General features: G+C 32.8%; 1 protein-coding gene across 2 annotated transcripts in view; it reads left to right on the top strand.

Moving 5' to 3' along the window:
• FSTL5 (follistatin like 5) overlaps nt 1-20,813 on the top strand; it is a 723,315-nt gene that overhangs the window by 370,928 nt on the left and 331,574 nt on the right. For both annotated transcript variants that reach the window (XM_032863481.1, XM_032863472.1), the window contains exon 6: nt 13,622-13,742. In XM_032863481.1, the coding sequence (XP_032719372.1) occupies nt 13,622-13,742 (121 nt within the window). The remainder of the gene's footprint in view (nt 1-13,621; nt 13,743-20,813) is intronic.

Below are 20,813 nucleotides of genomic sequence, written 5' to 3'. Positions count from 1 at the left end.
GTACCCAATCTTTAGGGGAATTATTCATCAGCAATTAAGCACATCTATAACATAATGTAAGTAAATCATTTAGGAAGTTACTAAATTACTTTGTTTCAATAACCAAAGATTAATTAGGATATAGTCAATTTAGGTCAAATATTTAGTCCACCTTATTAAATTTCATTTATTTGAAAATTGTCACCAAAATGAAAGATGTAATGAGAAACCAATTACTAAAAAGACTATTTGAATAAACAAAGGTCTATTTAGATCATTTTGGAAAAACAGAAATGCTATTATGTGTGTGTCATGGAGAAAAATTATTTTGAAGGAAAATGTTAACACAGATTCAAGAAACTAAACTAGTTGTAGAAAGTAGTAGAAATATAAAATAGGAGACACAAGATTTCTTCAAAAATTATACAGGTTTTAGGGAGTAATGAATAAAAGAAGCCAATCTAGGGTGAACAATCTAGGAAAATGGTGATAGCACTGAGGAATTTTGCTGACTTCTTGATAATCCCTATAGCGACTATGTTGAGGTGAATTTTGCTGTAGTATTTAGCAGTTAATACAGTTATTAAAAAAAAAATCCAGTAGTCTATAACGTCATGTCATTCATCTCTTATGGTTAATTTCATGGTTTATTTTAAAAATCTGACATTGTGGAATATTGGTTTTATTCTGCAAAGAATTCTAAGATTTGGAATAGTGTAACTTAGTTTAGAACTTTATATCAAAGTAACTTTGTAAGTAAATTGATTACAGTTCTTGTCATTCTAGTTAATTAAAATATATATCATTTTCATTATCTCCTTTAATCCAGACTGCATTTATTGACTAGTTACTAAATCCAGGCATTGGGATTTAAAGAATCAAAATCTGGAATTTTAGGTAAAATTAATTAAATAAAATAAATTTAAAAATTAAATAAAAGTAAAATTAATCAAATTTTATAATTAAAATACCTATATTATCATTTACCTCATGATTTATTTTTCAAGAAAGAAACTGTAGAATTTTATATTTATAGTAATGATAAGAAATTACTAGTTAATTAAAATGAATTTATAATTGAAGCATATCACCTTGATCTACATAGACTTGACATATTAGAATATATTGTGCTTTTTGCTTTTGTTTTTATTTTATATATTCTATATGTAATATAATATATGTATTATGTAATACATATTTCTATATATATTAGTTTTATTAACATTTCTACACCACCGTAACCATTGATTAGTTACAAAACATGCTTTGACCGAATCCAGTTATTATCATAGTAGCTCCATCTAAATCCAAATGGAAAACTTCTCCTCACTAGAAAATGGCCGTGACAGCACTTCAATTATACCTGTTTCAAGTTTCTGCCACACCAAGTTTGTATTTATTTCCTAGGGCAGCCTTAACAAAATAATGCAAAGTGGGTTTCTAAATCAACCTTTCTCTCCATTCAGCATCTAAAATCAGAGTTGGCTATACCATGCTCTCTCTGAAATATCTGGAAGAAGATTCTTGCTTGTCTCTTTCAGTTTCTGGCAGTGTTAGGCATTCCTTGGCATTCATTGGCTTGTAGTAACATCCTTCTGCTTCTATAGTCACATAGCATCCTCTCTGTGTGCCTGTCTTCCCAACACCTTGCCTTTTCTAAAGAACACCAGTCATATTGGATTAAGGAGCCACCCTACTCCAGTATGACCTCATTTTAGGTTATGTAATTACATCTTTAACAGCCCTATTTCCAAAAATATATTACATTCTGAGGCACCAGCATTAAGACTTCAAAATATCTTTTAAGAAGATACAACTCAACCTATAATAAAGTTCATCTGCTACGAAATTAATTTTGTTTTCTCTGTTCCCTTGCTCTGGATTTGCTGTATGTCTGAAAAGTACTCTTCCAATTCATCTGAAAGTTATCCTCAGAAACTTTATATTCAGAAACTTCAGAAATTCTTTTGTTTGGCTCTCCATGAGGTAAATGCAAGGAAAGTTCTGGGAGGTTTACTAACATCCTTCTGAATACATCCCATACCACATTAAGTCATTTCCACTTTCAGCAGTGTATTGTGAAAATATCAGTACCTCATCTGTCAGTAATCAACTATGAAATAAAAAAAGGAGAACAACAACAACAGAAGGTTATAATAAACCCGCTTGAAAAAATGGAGTGATGGATGCCTGGGTGGCTCAATTGATTAAGCAACTGCCTTTGGCTCAGGATATGATCCTGGAGTACCGGGATCAAATCCTGCATTGGGCTCCCAGCTCCACAGGGAGTCTGCTTCTCCCTCTGACCTTCTCCTCTTTCATGCTCTCTCTCTCTCAAATAAATGAATAAAATCTTAAAAAAAAAAAAAAGATAAAATGAATACCTAGATATGTATAGCACAAGTATTGTTTTTGACTTGTGTCTTTTGGGGTTACAGTTACTCTTTAAGAACTTTTTGCTAAATATTATAACCAATAATACATATGACTTTATTAATAAACTTAGAAACATATAATGTCATAATTTAAAATGGAATTTTGAAATAATTTAACTTAGAAGGATAAAAAGGGAAAGGATCTTAATGGTGTCTTTTAATAATTTACAAGCTATTATTAGCAGAAATATAATACATAGCTCTAAGAAACTGCCAGTGACAAGGAAAAATTAAAGAATATAATTTGGCTTTGAGGTTTTACAATTGCAGCATGAGAGCTGGCTGCATACATTCTATTTTTATTCCACATAATGAATATATATTCTAGAATTTTTCTTACATATTTTCAAGTAAATTAGAACCTACAGGCCTTTCTAGTTGAGAGTGAAAATGAATAAAAAATATAGTAGATAAAAGGAATAGGATCCTTAGTATCACAACTAACAATTTGTCACAGCAAGAAAATATTTACTAAAATAAACTGATCACTTACAGAAATAAATCTTGTTCAATACATCTCTTCAACACTCAACCTTAACATAGACATCTGTAACCGCACATTTCATCTTTCAGTCTGAGGCCCATTTTGTATGTTGAAAATACCCAATTATAAGATATAAATTTATAACAAAGTGAAGTTTTAGATTTTCAAAAGAATTGTGTTTTACTAAGTTAATATATTCAGTGATAGTGCACTGGTAGATTTGCCACTGGTAATGGAGGATCTGGAAGAGTTAAAAAAGGTAATAACAGAAGAAAAGAAATCAATAAAGATTAAGATGACGTATGCATTTCAAAAGACCAAAAGAGAATGTTACAAATGGAAGGGCATGAGTGGTTCTAAATTGATAAAGTCCTAGAATTATTTTTTCAAAATAATTTTTTTTTATGACCAAAGTGTAGTAGATAAGAACTTTGTTTTATAGAGCCTGGGTTCGAATCGCATCTTTACTACTTACTACCTCTGAACCTTTGGCCAATTACTTAAACTTTCTGTGACTCAGTTTTCCTTTCAATATATTGACAATAATACTAGTCCTTACTGTGTAAATTTAATATAATATTTATATCATTTACAATATATATGTTTCTTAGGAACATGATTAGCACACAGAAAAAACAGTGTGTTAGCTATAATTATATTTTCAAAGCTAACTTTCATGTGATGACACAGATGATGATGTAAGTAAAGAGAGCACATATACTTAAGTTATTGAATGAGTGATTGAATAATATTTCCATTATGATCATCCCCCTTTGCATTTTTTTTAATGCTTACACTTGGATGATAGGTGATAACAACTTAAATACCATTAGGTCACAGCCATTATGACACAGAATTATGACACATTATTAAACATACAAAAATTTTAATACCAGCTTTTATAAAAATGGTCTGGGGTACCTGGTGGCTCAGTCAGTTGAGCATCCAACTCTCAATTTCAACTCATGTCATGATCTCAGGGCCAGGGATGGAGCCTGTGTTGGACTCCAGGCTCAGCAGGGAGTCTGCCTGAGATTCTCTCTCTTCCTCTTACTCTGCCCTTCCCATAGCCCATGCACATGCATGTGCACACTCTCTCTTAAAATAAATAAATAAAATATTAAAGAAAATAAAGAGAGGTGCCTAGGTGGTTAGTTAAGTATCTGACTCTTCATTTTGACTCAGGTCATGATCTCAGGGTCATGAGGTTGAGCCCAAGTGAGGGTCCCTGCTCAGTGGAGAATCAGCTTGAAAATTCTTTCCCTCTGCCTCTCCCCCCAATGACTCATTCTTTCTCTCTCTCTCTCTAAAATAAACATTAAAAATTTTTTTAAAAAAGAAAGAAAAAAGTTTCCTGCAAAAGAAGAGAAATAGTTTTGGTTTTCCCAAGAAATTAGAAAAAATAAACGATGGCGTGTGTTTATTTTGCTCATCTCATTTGAAGTACTTACATATTTGTCAGCATGAATTGTTAAATCCTGAGTACTATGTTATAGTAACTAATAGTAATAGTATTAATAATAGTAATGATACTTATTTTATTGCTATAATCTAGATGTCTATGTCCCCTTTGTGCTTCTTTATGAACTCTACAAAAATTTTATGTATATACATGTATAATTATATATATATATACATGTATATACATATATGTAAAATATATATATTTGCAAGAAGCAATGTAGACTTGCTTGAAGATGTTTAAGGGAGATATAGGGTGTTTACATCACAAATTACTTAAATCCTAAGTTGAAATCCAGTTTAGATGAAGCATTTTGTACACTTTTCCTTTCCTTGTGCTTTGTCCATGGTATGCTTTGCATTTCCTACACCATAGATTCAGTACACAAATCTCTCTCTCAGCCTGGCGTTCCAAATTGCTTTATCATGTAAAACAGTATGTTCTATTTTATATTCTCCTGAATTTGTATGACAAATACATCACATTCCACAGTTGCCAATATCTATCCTTTTTAAAAAACTAATGACAGGTTATAGGATATAATACCAACATCAAAAACCAGTATCTATCATATTCTTCTCTTTAGGAGAAATACATCATCAGTCTTTGAAATGTAAGGAAATTCCTAGCCTCTGTCTTGTGCCTTACTTTTTATACTCTCAGAACCTAATTAAGTCCTGTATCTCTCTCTTTCCTCAAGTGTATGGCCCACTTTCAGCATTTGGGTGAGGATTTCTGTTCCCCAAATGATATGGAGATGGATAGTAGGGAAAGTGTGTTATTTATAAACTTTGTTGTTTCATAGGAACAGAACAGATTACCATTGACTCCTTCCCATATAAGTGTCTTAATTACTGTATGACAAAGGTAGTATTTCAATCACATTTAAATATTTTTTGTGCATTTTGTCTTTAAATATCTATCCTCTCTTTATGGAAAACAGGGAAATGGGCAGTTATTTTGTTGTAGAGGTATCTTTTCTCAGATCCACGCTATAGTGTCTGGATTCCATTCACAATGAGATTATTGAACTGAGTAGTCCTTGCTGGTAACTAATTCTGTATACTAAAGGTAAAACCAAATGTTCTGCCTTTTTCTGAAGACCATTTTGATAAAGTGTGAAACCTTATTTGTTTGGTGTTCTACCTTAGCTCAACTCCCCACATCTAAGCAAATTTCTGAGGTTCATCTCTATTATCTGTATCTCTCTCTCTTTCTTTTCTTAAATTATCTTCCCCAAAAGTGAGAACTTGATGCTATCTTTGGATCTATGGTGAAATCTGAGCTTTACTGATGCTTGCTTTAGTGAAAATCATTCTTATAACAATATGCTCCACATTGGATTATCATATTCCAATGAATGATTCATAGAATGATAGCTTACTGCAAAAGCTTCAACAAACATAAAAGTATATTTTTGCATAGCATGATCACAAACCTGATATCTCTCCCAAGTGTTATATGTATGATTAGTGTAGTCAGGTGCTCAGCTACATAGTAACATATTTGTGGCTTTCAAAACATATTTTCTCTACAACAGACCTGAATGTGTGATGGATGCTTGAAATAAAGATTTCAGGATGAAGTGACCAAAGGTATGAATATATTCCTCCTGGCCAGTCTAGCATGTAGGGAAAGGTCACTAGAAGTGTGAAGGTTAATGATCATTTATTGTTTAAAAAATAAAAAAGTTGGGGGTGGCTCAGAATGGTTCTGGGTGGTTTATTCATATGTATAGTGGAACCACTGGGGATATTAAAAGAGTTAAGGTAGGCAGAAAGATTGTGAATCAACAGCTAAATTTATTTGTGAATTATGGGGAGAGAATGGAAGAGAATTATGTAGCTGAATGGCCTGAGATTCAAAGAAGTAGGTCATTTCTTTCTCTCTCTCTCCACCTCTCCCCATCCATCTCTCATTTTTTATCTATCTAATGAAGACAGATTTAGGAAGCAGAAAAAATCCAGAAGTGACAAGAGGGAGCCATTGAGTTATTGACCATCTTCCTTGCTGAGATAGAATGGATATGAGAGAAAAATTGGCCTCCGATTGTTAAAATTATTAGACAAATTGTTTTCTTAAGGGGTAGCCAGAATTCTTAAAGTTAATGTGGTGAAGAACATGTTTTTATAAGAAATGGAAGATAAAAGAGAGTTTTCTGATCAGAGAGCAGGATTTCCAGAGGTCACTATGTTGGGTTTGAGTTGGAAAGGAATGAAAATTGAGTCAGAGAAGGAAATGTGCATAGCAATATGGAGAATTCACAGGGTCACAGAGCTAAACCAAGGTATGAAACACAAAGGAAATTGTCCAGATTGTCTCTTAGAGGGGAATGGACAACTTTGTCTTGCACTGTGGTCTCAAATGTTGGGTCTTTAGGGTAAGATAAAGGGACTAATAAGCAGATATCACCTGGCAGAATGGCACCCTTGAATTTGTTAGCAGAGTTGAAAGGTAAGCTGAAGCATCTTAAAATTTTAAGAATTTATTTGGGCAAAAATCTGTTTGAATTGGACTGTGCCAAACTAGCAATGGTTAAGATGCATTCCGCTGTGGGGAGCTAAGGGAAAACTTTTCTAGAGAAAAGGAGAAAGCAAAGTAAGGAAATCATTGATTGGCTATTGCTTAAAGCATACTTGGCTATTTGTGATTGGTTGTCAGTTTTGAAAATTGAGGCATTTACAGGCTTAGATATTGGGTTGTTTACATAGAGGCCAGAGCATTAGATCCAACTCAGTCTAATGGCTTCCTTGTTTAACTTAATAGTAGTAAACATAGGGTTCTTAAAGTGAAATAGTACTAACAGCTTGGGAAATCTACTCCTTTGGCCTCTCCCTATTTCATAAAATAACCACCCGTAGAATTTAAGTAAGCAAAATCATTCCCTTGTGATTCTGAGTTTAAATAAGCAGCTGTATTGAGTATATTGATTTAGCTCTTTCTTCATTTAGATTCTGTCATCTTAATAAGCTGATTCACATTAGGCATGCATATTAGAATGAAATATTTCCCTAATGTGCACACATGCCAACTCTTTATTAAAATAATAAAAAGAGCTACTTGTTCTCAGGATTTAGATTATTATGTTATACATTTTTGACTTAAAAAGCTATTTGCTCAATGACTACCATATGTGAATACATTTACAAAATTAAATAAAAAGCAAGAATAAATAAGACCAGATATTTTTAAGCTATCAGAATGGGCATGGCAATGACATGTTTGCAACTTTTGTACATACAATTTTCTTTAAAAATTATTAGAGCTGTTATATAGGGAATGGACAATTAATCTTTATTTTGAGTTGATGAAGCCTATTACAATTTTCAAGATTTTTTAAAAGGTTCTGGTATCTAGTCAACATATTTATTTACTATAAGATTGGTAAGAATTGTTTTGTCTAATAGATAAAAAGCTATTTTAGTGGGAACAAACTAAATGCAAATAAACAAGCTCTTGTCTGGTTAGAGAAGGGAGATAAGTGAGGACTTCCAGGGAATGCCATGGTAATTAATCCTATTTAACATTTTAAAGCCCCATAAACCTTCTGGTAGATGAAATAAGGTAGCAGAAACCAGGTGTTTGACTTAGAATGGCAGTGGCAATGCCAGAATGTAGATCTTTCTAGTACTGGCAATTTCCTTTCAAACGCTAAAGATTTCAGAAGGGTAATAACAGCAACAGTTAGCACTTAACAGAGAAAGGTAAGGCTTGTGATTGTTTAGTTGCAGCTTGAGGCTACAATTAAGAAACAGGACTTTCAATCCTATCTGGAAACATTAGTAAAGAGTTTCAAGTATTCTTTTTTTTTTTTTTTTTCTGCTAAATGCTTTTCATAATAAGCCCAAAACAATTGGAAAATTTTTAAAAAATTGTTTTTAAAACATTTAAGCATATCATTTATAGAATCTTTCCCTTGGAATATTAATATGCATTTAAAAACGGGGAATTCACATTCAGAAAATCCCTATGAGTCATATAGAATGCCTTAAAAATAAAATATTTTTCTTCTCATTAATGTTATCTCTTCAGCAGGTCCTTCAAAAGAATTAACTTTGACCCTATTGATTTTTTAAATGTTACAAAACCTAGAAAAGAACTTAAAAGATGTTAATTAATTTTTATGTAAACCTTTTCTTGTAATACACCTAGTTCAGGATAACATCGGTTATATATAATTAAACAATTATAATCTGTAATGTTAATTATTTACTCTCTGTCCTTTCACTTTGTCTAGTTTTTGGAACACTGTTGACAATTATCTTGTTTATTTAATTATTTGATTTCCTGTTCCCACTTATCTTCTCCAGAAAATTAATTCCATGAGGACAAAGGCTATATCATTCTTATTTACTACCATATCTCCAACCCCTAGCACAGTTCTTGGCACATGTTTGTTGTTACAAAGGGAAAGACAAGATGAGGGGGCGGGGGGAGGGGAGAAGCAGAAAGGTAGTGTACAAGGAGATTTTCAGAGAACCAAGCAGTAGAGAAGCCAACCCATCCATATCAAGTGTGTAGGAGAATCTTAAGGATAATGTCTGAAGAATACATATTTCTAACAAAGTATATTTATTTCCTGACCCCTCAGGCTTTAATGCAAATTGTCAAGTAGAGAGTGAATATAACTTCTTCTCCTCAGCTTCACAAATGTGATGTACTTTGTATAAACAGAGGAACACTGAGCTCTGATCTACTGGATCACTGTGACTGTGACATGGTCGTGATTAGTTTGAGGAAAAATAGCTTGCAAAGTATCAGGAAGAGCTCAGCCTCTGACATGCTCTTGAACAAATGATTGGTGTGTCTTTCCATGAGTTTGCTGTTGCTGTTTTTCTGTCTCACCAAGGAGAATAAAGAAAAAGACAGAATTGGAAGATTCTACTCCATTGTCCTTCTATACCCTAACCCCTCACCACCATGACTTGACTTGAGACCATCAGAACTGATCCCATATACTTTACCTCTTTTATGAGAGTCAGTATAATAATCTTTGGTTTCTAAGTCATGATATATGCCCAGAAAACTAATATCCACACATCTCCACAGCAGGGAGACAATCCTCTCCACCCACCTCTGGCATTTTCTTTTTTTCTTTCCAGTTTTATTTGTCCTCAAATAAGTTATTGTCTGATATACAATATATTTTACTTAAGTATTTATTTCTTCCCCCTTTACTAGCATATAAGTTATACGTGGGAGGGATTTTTATCTTGTTTTCAGAATCTAGGAGTCTGGCACACAGTAGATAGTCAAAAATGATTTGTTGAATAGATATCTAAATAAACAAATGAAAGAGAATAATGAGGAGAATAGTTTACTTTGGGAGGAACTGGGTGTTTTGTTTTTATTTTTGTTTTTGTTTTTGTTGTTTTTGAACAAAAAAGAATATAATACAAAAACACTGAATCATCCCTGAGTTATTACAATTCCTCATGAAACTTTGACAGTTCTATTACTTTGAAATTAAATATGTATCCCCTCTGGGATGCTGTGTATCTGAGCTCTCTGGATGACATACATTCTACTAATACTCCTATTTTGTCATACTGACTCTAATCTCTGTGGAACCCAAGATTCATGAAACTTGATTTTTGATCATTAAAGAATGTGAGACTCTTTAATTGTCTTTTAGCCTTAGAGAGTTCACCAAACACTGGTAAATTTCAGAAAAACACTCAATATTTTACAGTAGATAACAAATGAAATTATGAGTTATCTCCTTGATTAAAGCTTCATTGTAGGATATGTAGGATATATAAAAAATTAAAAAATACATACATATATATATATATATATATGTGTGTGTGTGTGTGTGTGTGTGTGTGTGTGTGTGTGTATGTATTTTTTTCACAATATATTCCGTGAGTGTGGCTCTGTCATGATCACCAGGTCAAAAATAACTCATGTGTTTTGGGAGCCTAGATGGGGAAGCTTTCAGAATCAGTGCCAGACATAAATAAAGGAAATGCTGGCAGCTATGAAAGCCCTAAAAGTTTGGATCCATGTGTCAAAGAATGCTTAATGTATTACTGTATACTTGGGAAGGAAATCTGCTTACTTTCTTGCAGACAGACACTTTGATAAGCTTATCAAAACTCTAGATATCTAAAGCAATTGATCCATTGAATGAAAGGTCATAGGAAAGTATCTCTCTCTTTTGGAATAACCCAGACTGTACACAGATCCATTAGGAAATCTAAAGGGCAGAAGAAGTTACTAGGAAATATGTTCTCAGTAGGCTGTTTTTTGACCAAAAAATGGAATAAATGAAGAAAATATGTACTTGAAATATTGATGATAAAAATCACCTCTCTCCCGTACATGGACATGGTCCAATATAGGTGAACAGATATGAGAATTTTTGCTTTTCGTTTTTGGCTTTAAAAAACTTCTAGCCCGGGGGCACGTGCACCCGAATGTTTATAGCAGCAATGTCTACAATAGCCAAACTATGGAAAGAACCTAGATGTCCATCAACAGATGAATGGATAAAGAAGATGTGGTATATATACACAATGGAATACTATGCAGCCATCAAAAGAAATGAAATCTTGCCATTTGCAACGACGTGGATGGAACTAGAGGGTATCATGCTTAGCGAAATAAGTCAATCGGAGAAAGACAACTATCATATGATCTCCCTGATATGAGGGAGAGGAGATGCAACATGGGGGGTTAAGGGGGTAGGAGAAGAGTAAATGAAGCAAGATGGGATTGGGAGGGAGATAAACCATAAGTGACTCTTAATCTCACAAAACAAACTGAGGGTTTCTGGGGGGAGGGGGGTTGGGAGGGGGGGTGGGGTTATGGACATTGGGGAGGGTAGGTGCTATGGTGAGTGCTGTGAAGTGTGTAAACCTAGCGATTCACAGACCTGTACCCCTGGGGAAAAGAATATATGTTTATAAAAAATTAAAAAAAAGAAAAAGAAAAGAAAAGAAAAGATTCACAGGAAACAGAAAAACAAACAAAAAAAGAAAAAAAAAAAAAAAAAAACTTCTAGCCAGGACCATTTGTTTTGCTAAGGCACACTCGTTAAAACACATCCAGTTTACGTTGTACAATCATGATCAAACGAAGACCAAGATCAAATCAAGTTCTATCTAGTCTTATGCTGGCGTTCAGAGAAAAAAGGTAGAAGTTCATTCTCTTTGTCTAATACATGACTTAATCTGAGTAAACTATTAAAATAGAAAATATGAAACAGAAAATGATGAAGATTTTTCTCTAGGTTTTTCCATCTCCTTCTCTTTATGAACATGTATGAGAATAAAAACCACTAAAATATATCCTTAAAATATGGGACCAAAACCTGGTGTCACTGCATCCTTAAAATCACCGCAATGCTTGCATTGTAGTTCTTTAGGAAGAGCCTCGTGAGGTCAGATGAAATACGCCGCCCCCCTACCACCCGGGAAAAAGTCATTTTCCATGATCTAACAAATAACAGATGGAGAATGACGGAGAGCTCTGTTGCTTTCTAAATAGAAAAGCATTATTAGTTTTCTCATTAGGCTTATGGGAGAGGTGGCTTCAGCCATGAGGTAGTTTTGTTAATCCCTCCAGCTGGACTGTGCAAGAGTGTAGGGCTTAATACTCTCTCTCAACAATATCTATTTATGCGGATCAATTAAAGCAGATAAATGTTTTGCCTGGCACCCCCCACCTCCAAGGCAGCAAATACGAACTTCACCAATGAAATGTGAACACATTGCACAAGAGTAGATAACTCAGTATATTGTGGAAGTTCTGTTTGGCTATGCTCAGGTGGCTTGGACTGGAGGGGGCTGGAGGCTCTAAGGACCCTTACGCTAAGCTCCATCCTCAGAGCTACCTCTACAGCTCATCCATGCTCAGGAGTAACGGAACTTTTAACATGGGACTGGTCCCAAAAGGGTTATTAAAAAAGGAGTTCAATAGCATCTGAGAATCTTTAGAAGTTGGTATCGCTAATCTGCCATCGATCTAACAAAGGAAATCTGAAGCATACTGCTTTCTCAAAAACAGTAATACATCGTGAATACACAGCAGTGCCTGTGCAAGCTGGTGTGGAAATCGGCAGTGAATTGTTTGAATAAGAAACACGTTACATTAATTTTTTTTTTTTTACTTTAAATGATTTACTTTGGAGTGCACATTATGTGTGGTCTTGCATCTATATGAGTGTGTGTGTGCACGTTTATGGACATAGATGCATGTGTGTGTGTGTGTGTGTGTGTGTCTGATCTTCAGGGTAGCCATGAGAGATAAGTGTTGCTATTGCAATTTCTAATTGAGGAAATGTTTAATGGTTTGCCAGAAATTATAGAAGTGGCCTTGGCAGGAGCAGAACCCAGACCTGGCTGAATTCAAGAGCCTGCATTTTCTGATTACATGGCACTGCCTTTTAAAAAAACACATACTATAATGTGAAATACTGCCTCTGTATGTGGGAGACTATGAAAAGCCATGGACACAGTTCTGCAGCCCCCCCAGATGGACAGGAATGTTCGAAAAGTCTTGAGGCTCTTTTATTTGAGAGGCAATAGTTAGAGCAGTTGAGTATAAAAAAGCTACAGCTTCAGTCCATAGGACAGAGCACAGAGTAGAAAGGCAGTTTGCTGATTTTTCTCACTCACACTTGGGTAGATTTTCATCATCAATTGGAGCATTAATTCTCTCTGGCTCCTGGAAACAGTTATTTGCTTAATAGCTCTTTTGTGACCCCGGGAGTTTACGCACAATCCCAAATGGCTTAACTTCCAGCTAAGGAGGAGTTTAGGCAGAGAAGAAGGAAAAAAAAAAAAAAAAAAAAGCTAACTTCATTTTTCACAAATAATTTGGAGATGAAAATTGGAACAAACAATCTCACTATTTTTGTTGAAAAAGAGTCCTGTTTTATTTTGACAGAGGTCACTGAGACGTAGGAGGCAATTTTCATGTGGAGATAGTTCCTTGAGTCAGTGTAAAAGGAGCAAAGAAAATGAGTAAAATACAAAATGTCCTTGTAAAGTTCAGATTTTTCTGGGTCCTACTGTGAAATTTTTGTATTAGAAAGTTAGGACTAAATTCTAAGTACCTATCTGAACTTTTTAACTTTTTATCTTTGGAATGGTTAAAAATAATTGTCCAGTAACTGAAAATCTGGATTTTTCATAGGTTTAGTTATTTGCCCTATTTCAGACTTAAAATGATTTATTAAATGATTATTATGTATAATGAATTGTGCTATAGAAATGTTAAGAAGGTTATAATTGTATGGTTTCATTTTCCTGTCAGGTGATAAAACAGGAAGAACTTGGCAAGGATCTTTCTGATTGTACTTTGTATGATCTACTGAAATACGACGATTTAAACTCTGACAAGCACCTGGCTCTTGAAGAACTTTATAGAACATTCCGTGAGTATAATATCCATTCTCTAATTCTTCATTCTTTTTCCTGTTTCTTTGCACAATACCGTGTGTTTGCTTGATCTCAGAGTACAAGTTGTTTTTTTTTTAAGAGAAGTGATATAAAAGTAAAATAATTTAAGTACTTAAATGTTGTTGAAATATATGTAAAAGCTAAGGAGTTTAATGATTCTAAAATGAAAAACTGGGAATACTTGATAACCCTAGATATCTGTTCTTACTGGTTTTCGTTGAAAACATTAATTCCACAATGTTGTTTTTAAGGTTTGGAGTAGGAGCAGTACTTGACTGACTTTCACTGTATGTCAAAACCAATTTAATTATTTTCACAGTGACTTTTTTGTTTTTACACTATTGGGAAACTAAAGCAGATTCCTAGATAGAGTTTACATTATGGTAACAAGCATAGGAATGGCAAAATTGTATTTATGTTAAGGTGTTTGGTATAATGTTAAGGTACTTTGGAATAATTTATATATATTTCAATTGCTTAAAGACTTCTTTTTTAATTTTATTTTATTTTTTATTTATTTATTTGACAGATAGAGATTGCAAGTAGGCAGAGAGGCAGGCAGGAGAGAGGAGGAAGCAGGCTCCCCGCTGAGCAGAGAGCCCGATGTGGGGCTCGATCCCAGAATCCTGGGATCATGACCTGAGCCAAAGGCAGAGGCTTCAACCCACTGAGCCACCCATGTACCCCGCTTAAAGACTTCTTAAAATTGATTATATGTGCTTTATAAAAGGGAGTTATGAAGATGACCTGGCTTTAAAAAGTTACCTACTAGGTTATTCTTTAAAAATAATTCAAAACGGAAAGACTAGGAGACAAAAATGAGAAAGGAAAGATATAGGAGATGTATGTAAAAATTAAATTAACTGGTTGGTGTTTGAAAATCACCAAAGAATCAAAGTTCAAAAGGATTTAATTTGGCACTGAAACCAGTATTTTTTATATCTATCTATCATCTATCATTTATCTTTAATATGTTATATGTATACACATGTATATATTACTTTCCAGAAAGGCAGGAAATAATATATGTGCCTGGTGTGAAAAGATCTCTTTTGAATCATACCTCTGCCATCTATCAGTGATCTAATATTAGAGAAATTACTTAAATTTCTGAAAATTCATATAAACAAGGGTAGTAATTTTCTTGTCATATGATAATTTTATGTTAAACATTAAATTATATGGTATGTAATATTTGGTGCAAGTAAAACAATATATGTGAAATAGTTGCAGTTTACAAAGCTTTAAGGCAAGATATCAGTATGCTCTTCAGATTTAATTAAATTTCATTTCCATTTTAGATTAAAAAGCAGGATCATAAGGGAGGACAACTCCATAAACTGTTAATCTCCTAAAAGTATGTCACAAGATGAAACTATATTTCAAAGTTAACAACAAGAAAGCAGTATTATTATTCTGTGTTTGTATGAAGAAATTGAAGTACAGAGAAGTTAAGAATTAAGTGGCTGAGTTTATTATTAAACCTCTGTCAGACTATGAAGTATATGTGCTTTCCACAGAACTTCACTCCATAATAGTCATTAGTTTGTGTGCTCATGTGGCAAGGAGAAGGTATTATGGTTTATCAGGAAAGAAATTATATTTATATTATATTAATACCATCCTATTATATTATTATATAAAGACTATATATATGTATATCTATATATATATAGATATATATAGACACATATATGTGTCTATATATATAAACACTAGATACAAGATAGAAGGGATAAACATCATAAAAAGACCTACATAAAATATTAAGTGAATTGAGAAAATACTCTCCAGTTTGGGAAATCAAGGAGACTTTTTGAGGGTCGTAGTTTTTGAATTAGCCTCCAGGATGACTGGATATGGGCTTTGGTCAGTAGGAGATGGGGAATTGGACAAAAAGAATAGCAAAAATAAAAACTCAAGTGTGTGACAAACTAGGGTATTTGTAGAAACCAGTTTAACTGCAAGATCTGTTTCAGGTCTGAAATTCTATGAAAATATATCAATTATTATTACTATTTTACTAACTTGTTTTGTGAAACAAGCAGTCTAATCTACCAACTCCAATCTCTCACCCTTAAACTGTGTAGATGCGTGGATTTGACTAGGTAAAAGTGATTGAAACTTGTAGCAAGAGCAAAAAATATTTTTAGTGGTATGCAATTGATCAAGCATCATAAGATAAGTGGCTATCTGTATAGAATTTTTATTTAAAATACGGTTATTATTGATGATGAAATGGTAGAGCTAGAAACTAAAACAATAAAAATAATGTCTAAATAATGTGTTATTTTTATGACAGCACTGCAAAGACTGAATAATGATCCCCAGCAATATCAGTAAATAAGAATCTAAGAATCTTGTCCAGAATACAGCTGCTTGCACTTATCCTAGGGAAAAAAAAATGATACTGTATTTTGAGATATGATTTAATGTTGCTAAGGAAAGCAAGGTGGATCAGCTTATTGTTCTGATAAAGAAAATTCTACAACTCAGAAATCTGTATCATCAGTAAAAGTATTCAATAGAGAAATAGTTAAGTTTTGTCTATGAAGGGGCTAAATTATACTAGGAACTGTTGAAGTTGAAAGGGAAAAAAATCTATATGATTTGGGTTCACTATTAGAAAGTAATATGCAATGATTTTATGGAAATTATTTATAGTAAATGCAATGAACTTAATGAATATTGTAATGTTTCTGCCATTAGGTCAAAATTATGTATAACACAAAAGGTCTACATTCTTAATATTCTAAGTCATAAAGAGATATTAGATAATGAAAGCACTTGGCAATCAGCAATCATATTATGATCTTTTTTCTTTTTGTATAATCGCAAAACTATCCCTTAACAATGATAAAATGATGTTCACATAATCATTTAGAGAAGATAATGTTTTTCTAATATGCTGGAATTATATGGAAAATTTTAATATTCTTTCTGGTCTCACCAAGCAATTTTCTGGGAAGTATTCCATTTTCAGTGTTTCACTAATTTAAACAGGTCATCAAACTATACAGTGATCCCTCAGAGATAGCAGAATTAATCTGTATGGATTGTGTCTGAATTAATAAGACATATTTATACGTCTTCAATAGGAAATATGTATCTATTTCTTTCTTTCCATCTGTTATAATACTTTATAACGAAACCCACTTTGGTTTTGTGAAATTTGGTGACAGGCTTTTTAAAATGGTGTGTTTCTAAAAGTCACTGTGTTATAAAATATTAAGGTAGTTTCATGAATAAAAATGTGTAACGATAGTGAGAAAACCAATCTATTCAAAAACCATGTATTAAGTACTCCTGTGTATAGGGTGCTGTGATAGTTAAATCAACGTATATATATATATATAATATATATATATATATATAATCAATATATATATATATATTTGCATTCAGAATGATTCCCCCCAGATAGCTCCTAAAAACAATACCCAGAAAACTAAAAAGTCCCTAAATGAAGATATGAAGGAATAAACTAAGTCCAGAGAAGTTAAAAAAAATAAAAAACTTCTCTTGATCCATTAATTATTTGCTTGTAGATACAGATTTTTGGAGTCCAGTTTATCATTCTTTCTGCCATATAAAAGTGGAAGAAAGTAAAGTAAAGGTAATGTACAAACAAGAAAAGGTTAATGGCAAAAAAATACCAAATCATCAACTGTATAAGGTTTTCTGTAAAATAGCCTTTTTTCTCTTTTTGGATAAGATGAATTATTTTAATATTTTCCAACAGGCATTGGATGGTATTCTTAGTTTTTTTCTTCAGAATTTTTGGCATTATTAAAAAGGTACTTAAAATAAATCCTCAGTGTGAGTATCAAATATGCTAAATTATGCCTTGTTTGATTAACAAACTTGGAAATCTATTTAATGGGATCAAATAAATTTTAAATGAGGTCAGTGACTTAGTTTTGAATACTTAGAGGAAATACTAAATCCTCTGGTCAGATGGTGAACACCTTTCACCCAGGCATTTTGTTGTCTTGAATATTTTCAGTAAATGTGTAGACTTTTCAGTGCAAAGGTCCCCTGTACAATTAAAAATGAGTCAACAGTGTCATTATTAATCACAAGGACTCAGATTAACATACAAAGAACCAGCACTTTATTTTCTTCCCATTCAAAATTAAATTAAAATGTTTGATTGGTTGATGTGTATTTTCACTTTAAATCTAGGTAAATCCGAATGATTTGCCATCAAACATGACCATACACTGAATTAAGGCATCCAATTTCAAAAGTGATATTCAGATAAATGTTTATGTTTACTTATTTTTGTAGTCAAACTCAATTAAGATGATAAAGTGCCATAATAGGATTATTGATTTTAGGAATAGTTTTTATTTCTAGCTAGCAAAAAATGATGCAAGTGGCTATCCAGAAAAGAACATTTTTTGAAAATGTTTTCTATGTACTTTATTTTCTTAAATTATAAGTTAAGTTATAAATTGAAAGTTAAATTATAAATTGTTTTGACTCGAGTTCCAAGTCTTAAAATTGTATGAAATGAGGAGTTTGCAATTCTGATAGATTCTTGAAATTCTATTAAACTCTTATGAGTTGTAGTTCCCAAAACCATATACATGTATTTCAAAATATATATGTATTCTAGTAGTTCAAGTTCTAATGTCACACTTAAATAAATCTCTATCAATTCGATATTATCTTTATGTGTGGAAGGATCCAAAAAAATATGTGTTTCTACTAGGCATAAAATAATTAGTTTTTTGCAAGTGTAATGCATCGACTGTGAGCATTTATATTGAAACTAATTGCATAATAGTTTTCTCTCCCTTCTTAAAAAGAATAATTAGTATTCTGAAACTTTAAAATACTAAAAAAAATGGAACACTTATTTTAAATTGCCTAACTATTCATGATTATACTCAAAATGTCATCTCTCTTTATAGGAAACACTCTTAATGGGATATAGTTTAGGTAATGACATTATAAGGAAAAAATCATTTTCTAGAAAATCACAATTGCTGTAATAAAAATATTACTTATTACTTATTGGAACCATCTAATAATCAGAGAAATGAAATATGAATATTATGTTAATATTCATAGATATTAGATCATTAGTATATGAAAGACTTTTTTGAGAAAATTAGCAGAGTTTAGTGAGAATTAAGACTCTTACAGTAATACAGGTTTAAGGTGATAGGGCCAGGACTAAAGGAACAAAAGTAGTAATACAGAGAAGTGGTCATATTTGGACAATAACTCACAAATAGAATCCTCTCAACTTGATGAATGATTACATATGCATGGGATAGAGAAGTTAGGGTCAAGGTTAATGCCTAGTTCTCTAGCTTGCATACAAAGTTAAACAATGATGCTATTTATTAAAGTAGGGCACACAGGAAGAGAAGCAAGTTTGGGGACATATACTGAGTTAAATTTTCAACATATTGGCATATTTACATAGAAAACTTTGGTTGGGGAATATTGTGATCTAGAGCTCAAGTGGGAGTTCAGGACCACAAATAGAGATATGGGGCATATAGTTAAAATTTGATACTCAGTGGGTTAAGCCTCTGCCTTCAGCTCAGATCATGATCTTGGGGTCCTGGGATCGAGCCCTGCCTCAGTCTCTCTGCTCAGTGGGGAGCCTGCTTCCCTCTCTCTCTCTGCCAGACTCTCTACCTCCTTGTGATCTCTCTCTCTGTCAAATAAATAAAATAAAATAAAATAAAAAATTGATACTCTGGCAGGGAATGGGGTAACCAAGGTGAGTGTGTAAAGAGAGAAGAGATGAGCAAAAGAGCAACAGGGAACCAAAACTTAAAATTAATTGATTAATTTAAAAACAAAACAAGCAAACATAAAACAATACTTAGAGAGGTAGGAAGTAAACCAAAGGACTATACCATCATAAAATTTTAAAAATTGTTGACCAGCAATTTCCTTGACAGAGTTCAGCAGAAGAGAGTATATGAGAGATAAATGGCCACTGGATTTGTCAGTAAGGTGACCATTGGTGACTTTGGGCACAACATTTTCAGCAGAGAGGTAGAGGTAGAAGCAAAAGTGTTGGCAGTTGAAACATTATATGTAAAAAAGAAGAAACGTGAAAGAAAGAAAAAGAAAAAAAAAGTGCTGAGCAAAGAAGCAGAGCATGCAAGCATGCATCAAGTATATATTTAGATAAAATACAAAATAAGTAAAACTTATCTACGGTTTCAATAGTTCACATGATGGGGCCTTTGGAGGAATTGGCAGGGGATGGGGTGGGAACATAAAGTGAGAAGAAGGCTTCTAGGATGCTCATAACATTCTACTTTTTAGCCTTACAAAAAAAAACCCACACTGGTTTGGGAAAGGCTATATTGACATTGATATAGCTACTATAGAATAGCCTCACACACATTATCATTGTAATATGAAAACTTAGAGCAACTTTAATTGCTGGAAGAGTTGGGAAAACAATTCTTCTTGGCATACTTTGATTAAAATATTAATTCACTTGTAAGTATAATTATAATTTTCTATGTTAGAGTTTATAGATATACCCTGACAGTTTTGGTAAGTAAAGCTCAGTACCATTCACTTAAAGATAATTTCCACCTTATACGACTATTGTTCTAAGTTCTTTAGACCTTACAGGGAAAGAACTGTCCAACATGATTACTGAGACACAAGCTATAGACATGTAATCCAAAAGGACAAATTTTGGTTCTAAACAAAATAAATTATTTTTACATAACAACTGTGAAGAGAAAGATAAAAGGTAAAGAAATACCAATTTAAACTATAATTTTAAAGAGAATGAATATATGTATATATTTTTCATTTTAAGATGACCCTGTCCTTCCAATTGCTAAGGTCACCTTAATCAATGGTAGCTAGTGGAACTTCATTTTTCTTCTTTTACCTATAGCCTCTATTATGATTTCTTACTGGTAATTTTGCTTGCTGACCTAACTATTTGGAACTCCTAAAAGCAGACAATTAGATATTTTAGCTTCTCTTTTATCTCAAGTGAAACACTTGTATTTATTTCTTAAAGTATTGACGCTTTTTGTCACATAGAT

The sequence above is a fragment of the Lontra canadensis genome, unplaced genomic scaffold (genome assembly GCF_010015895.1).
Source record: "Lontra canadensis isolate GAN:19392208 unplaced genomic scaffold, GSC_riverotter_1.0 scaffold1, whole genome shotgun sequence".
NCBI lineage: Eukaryota > Metazoa > Chordata > Mammalia > Carnivora > Mustelidae > Lontra > Lontra canadensis.
This window is presented reverse-complemented; position numbering and strand designations above follow the sequence as displayed.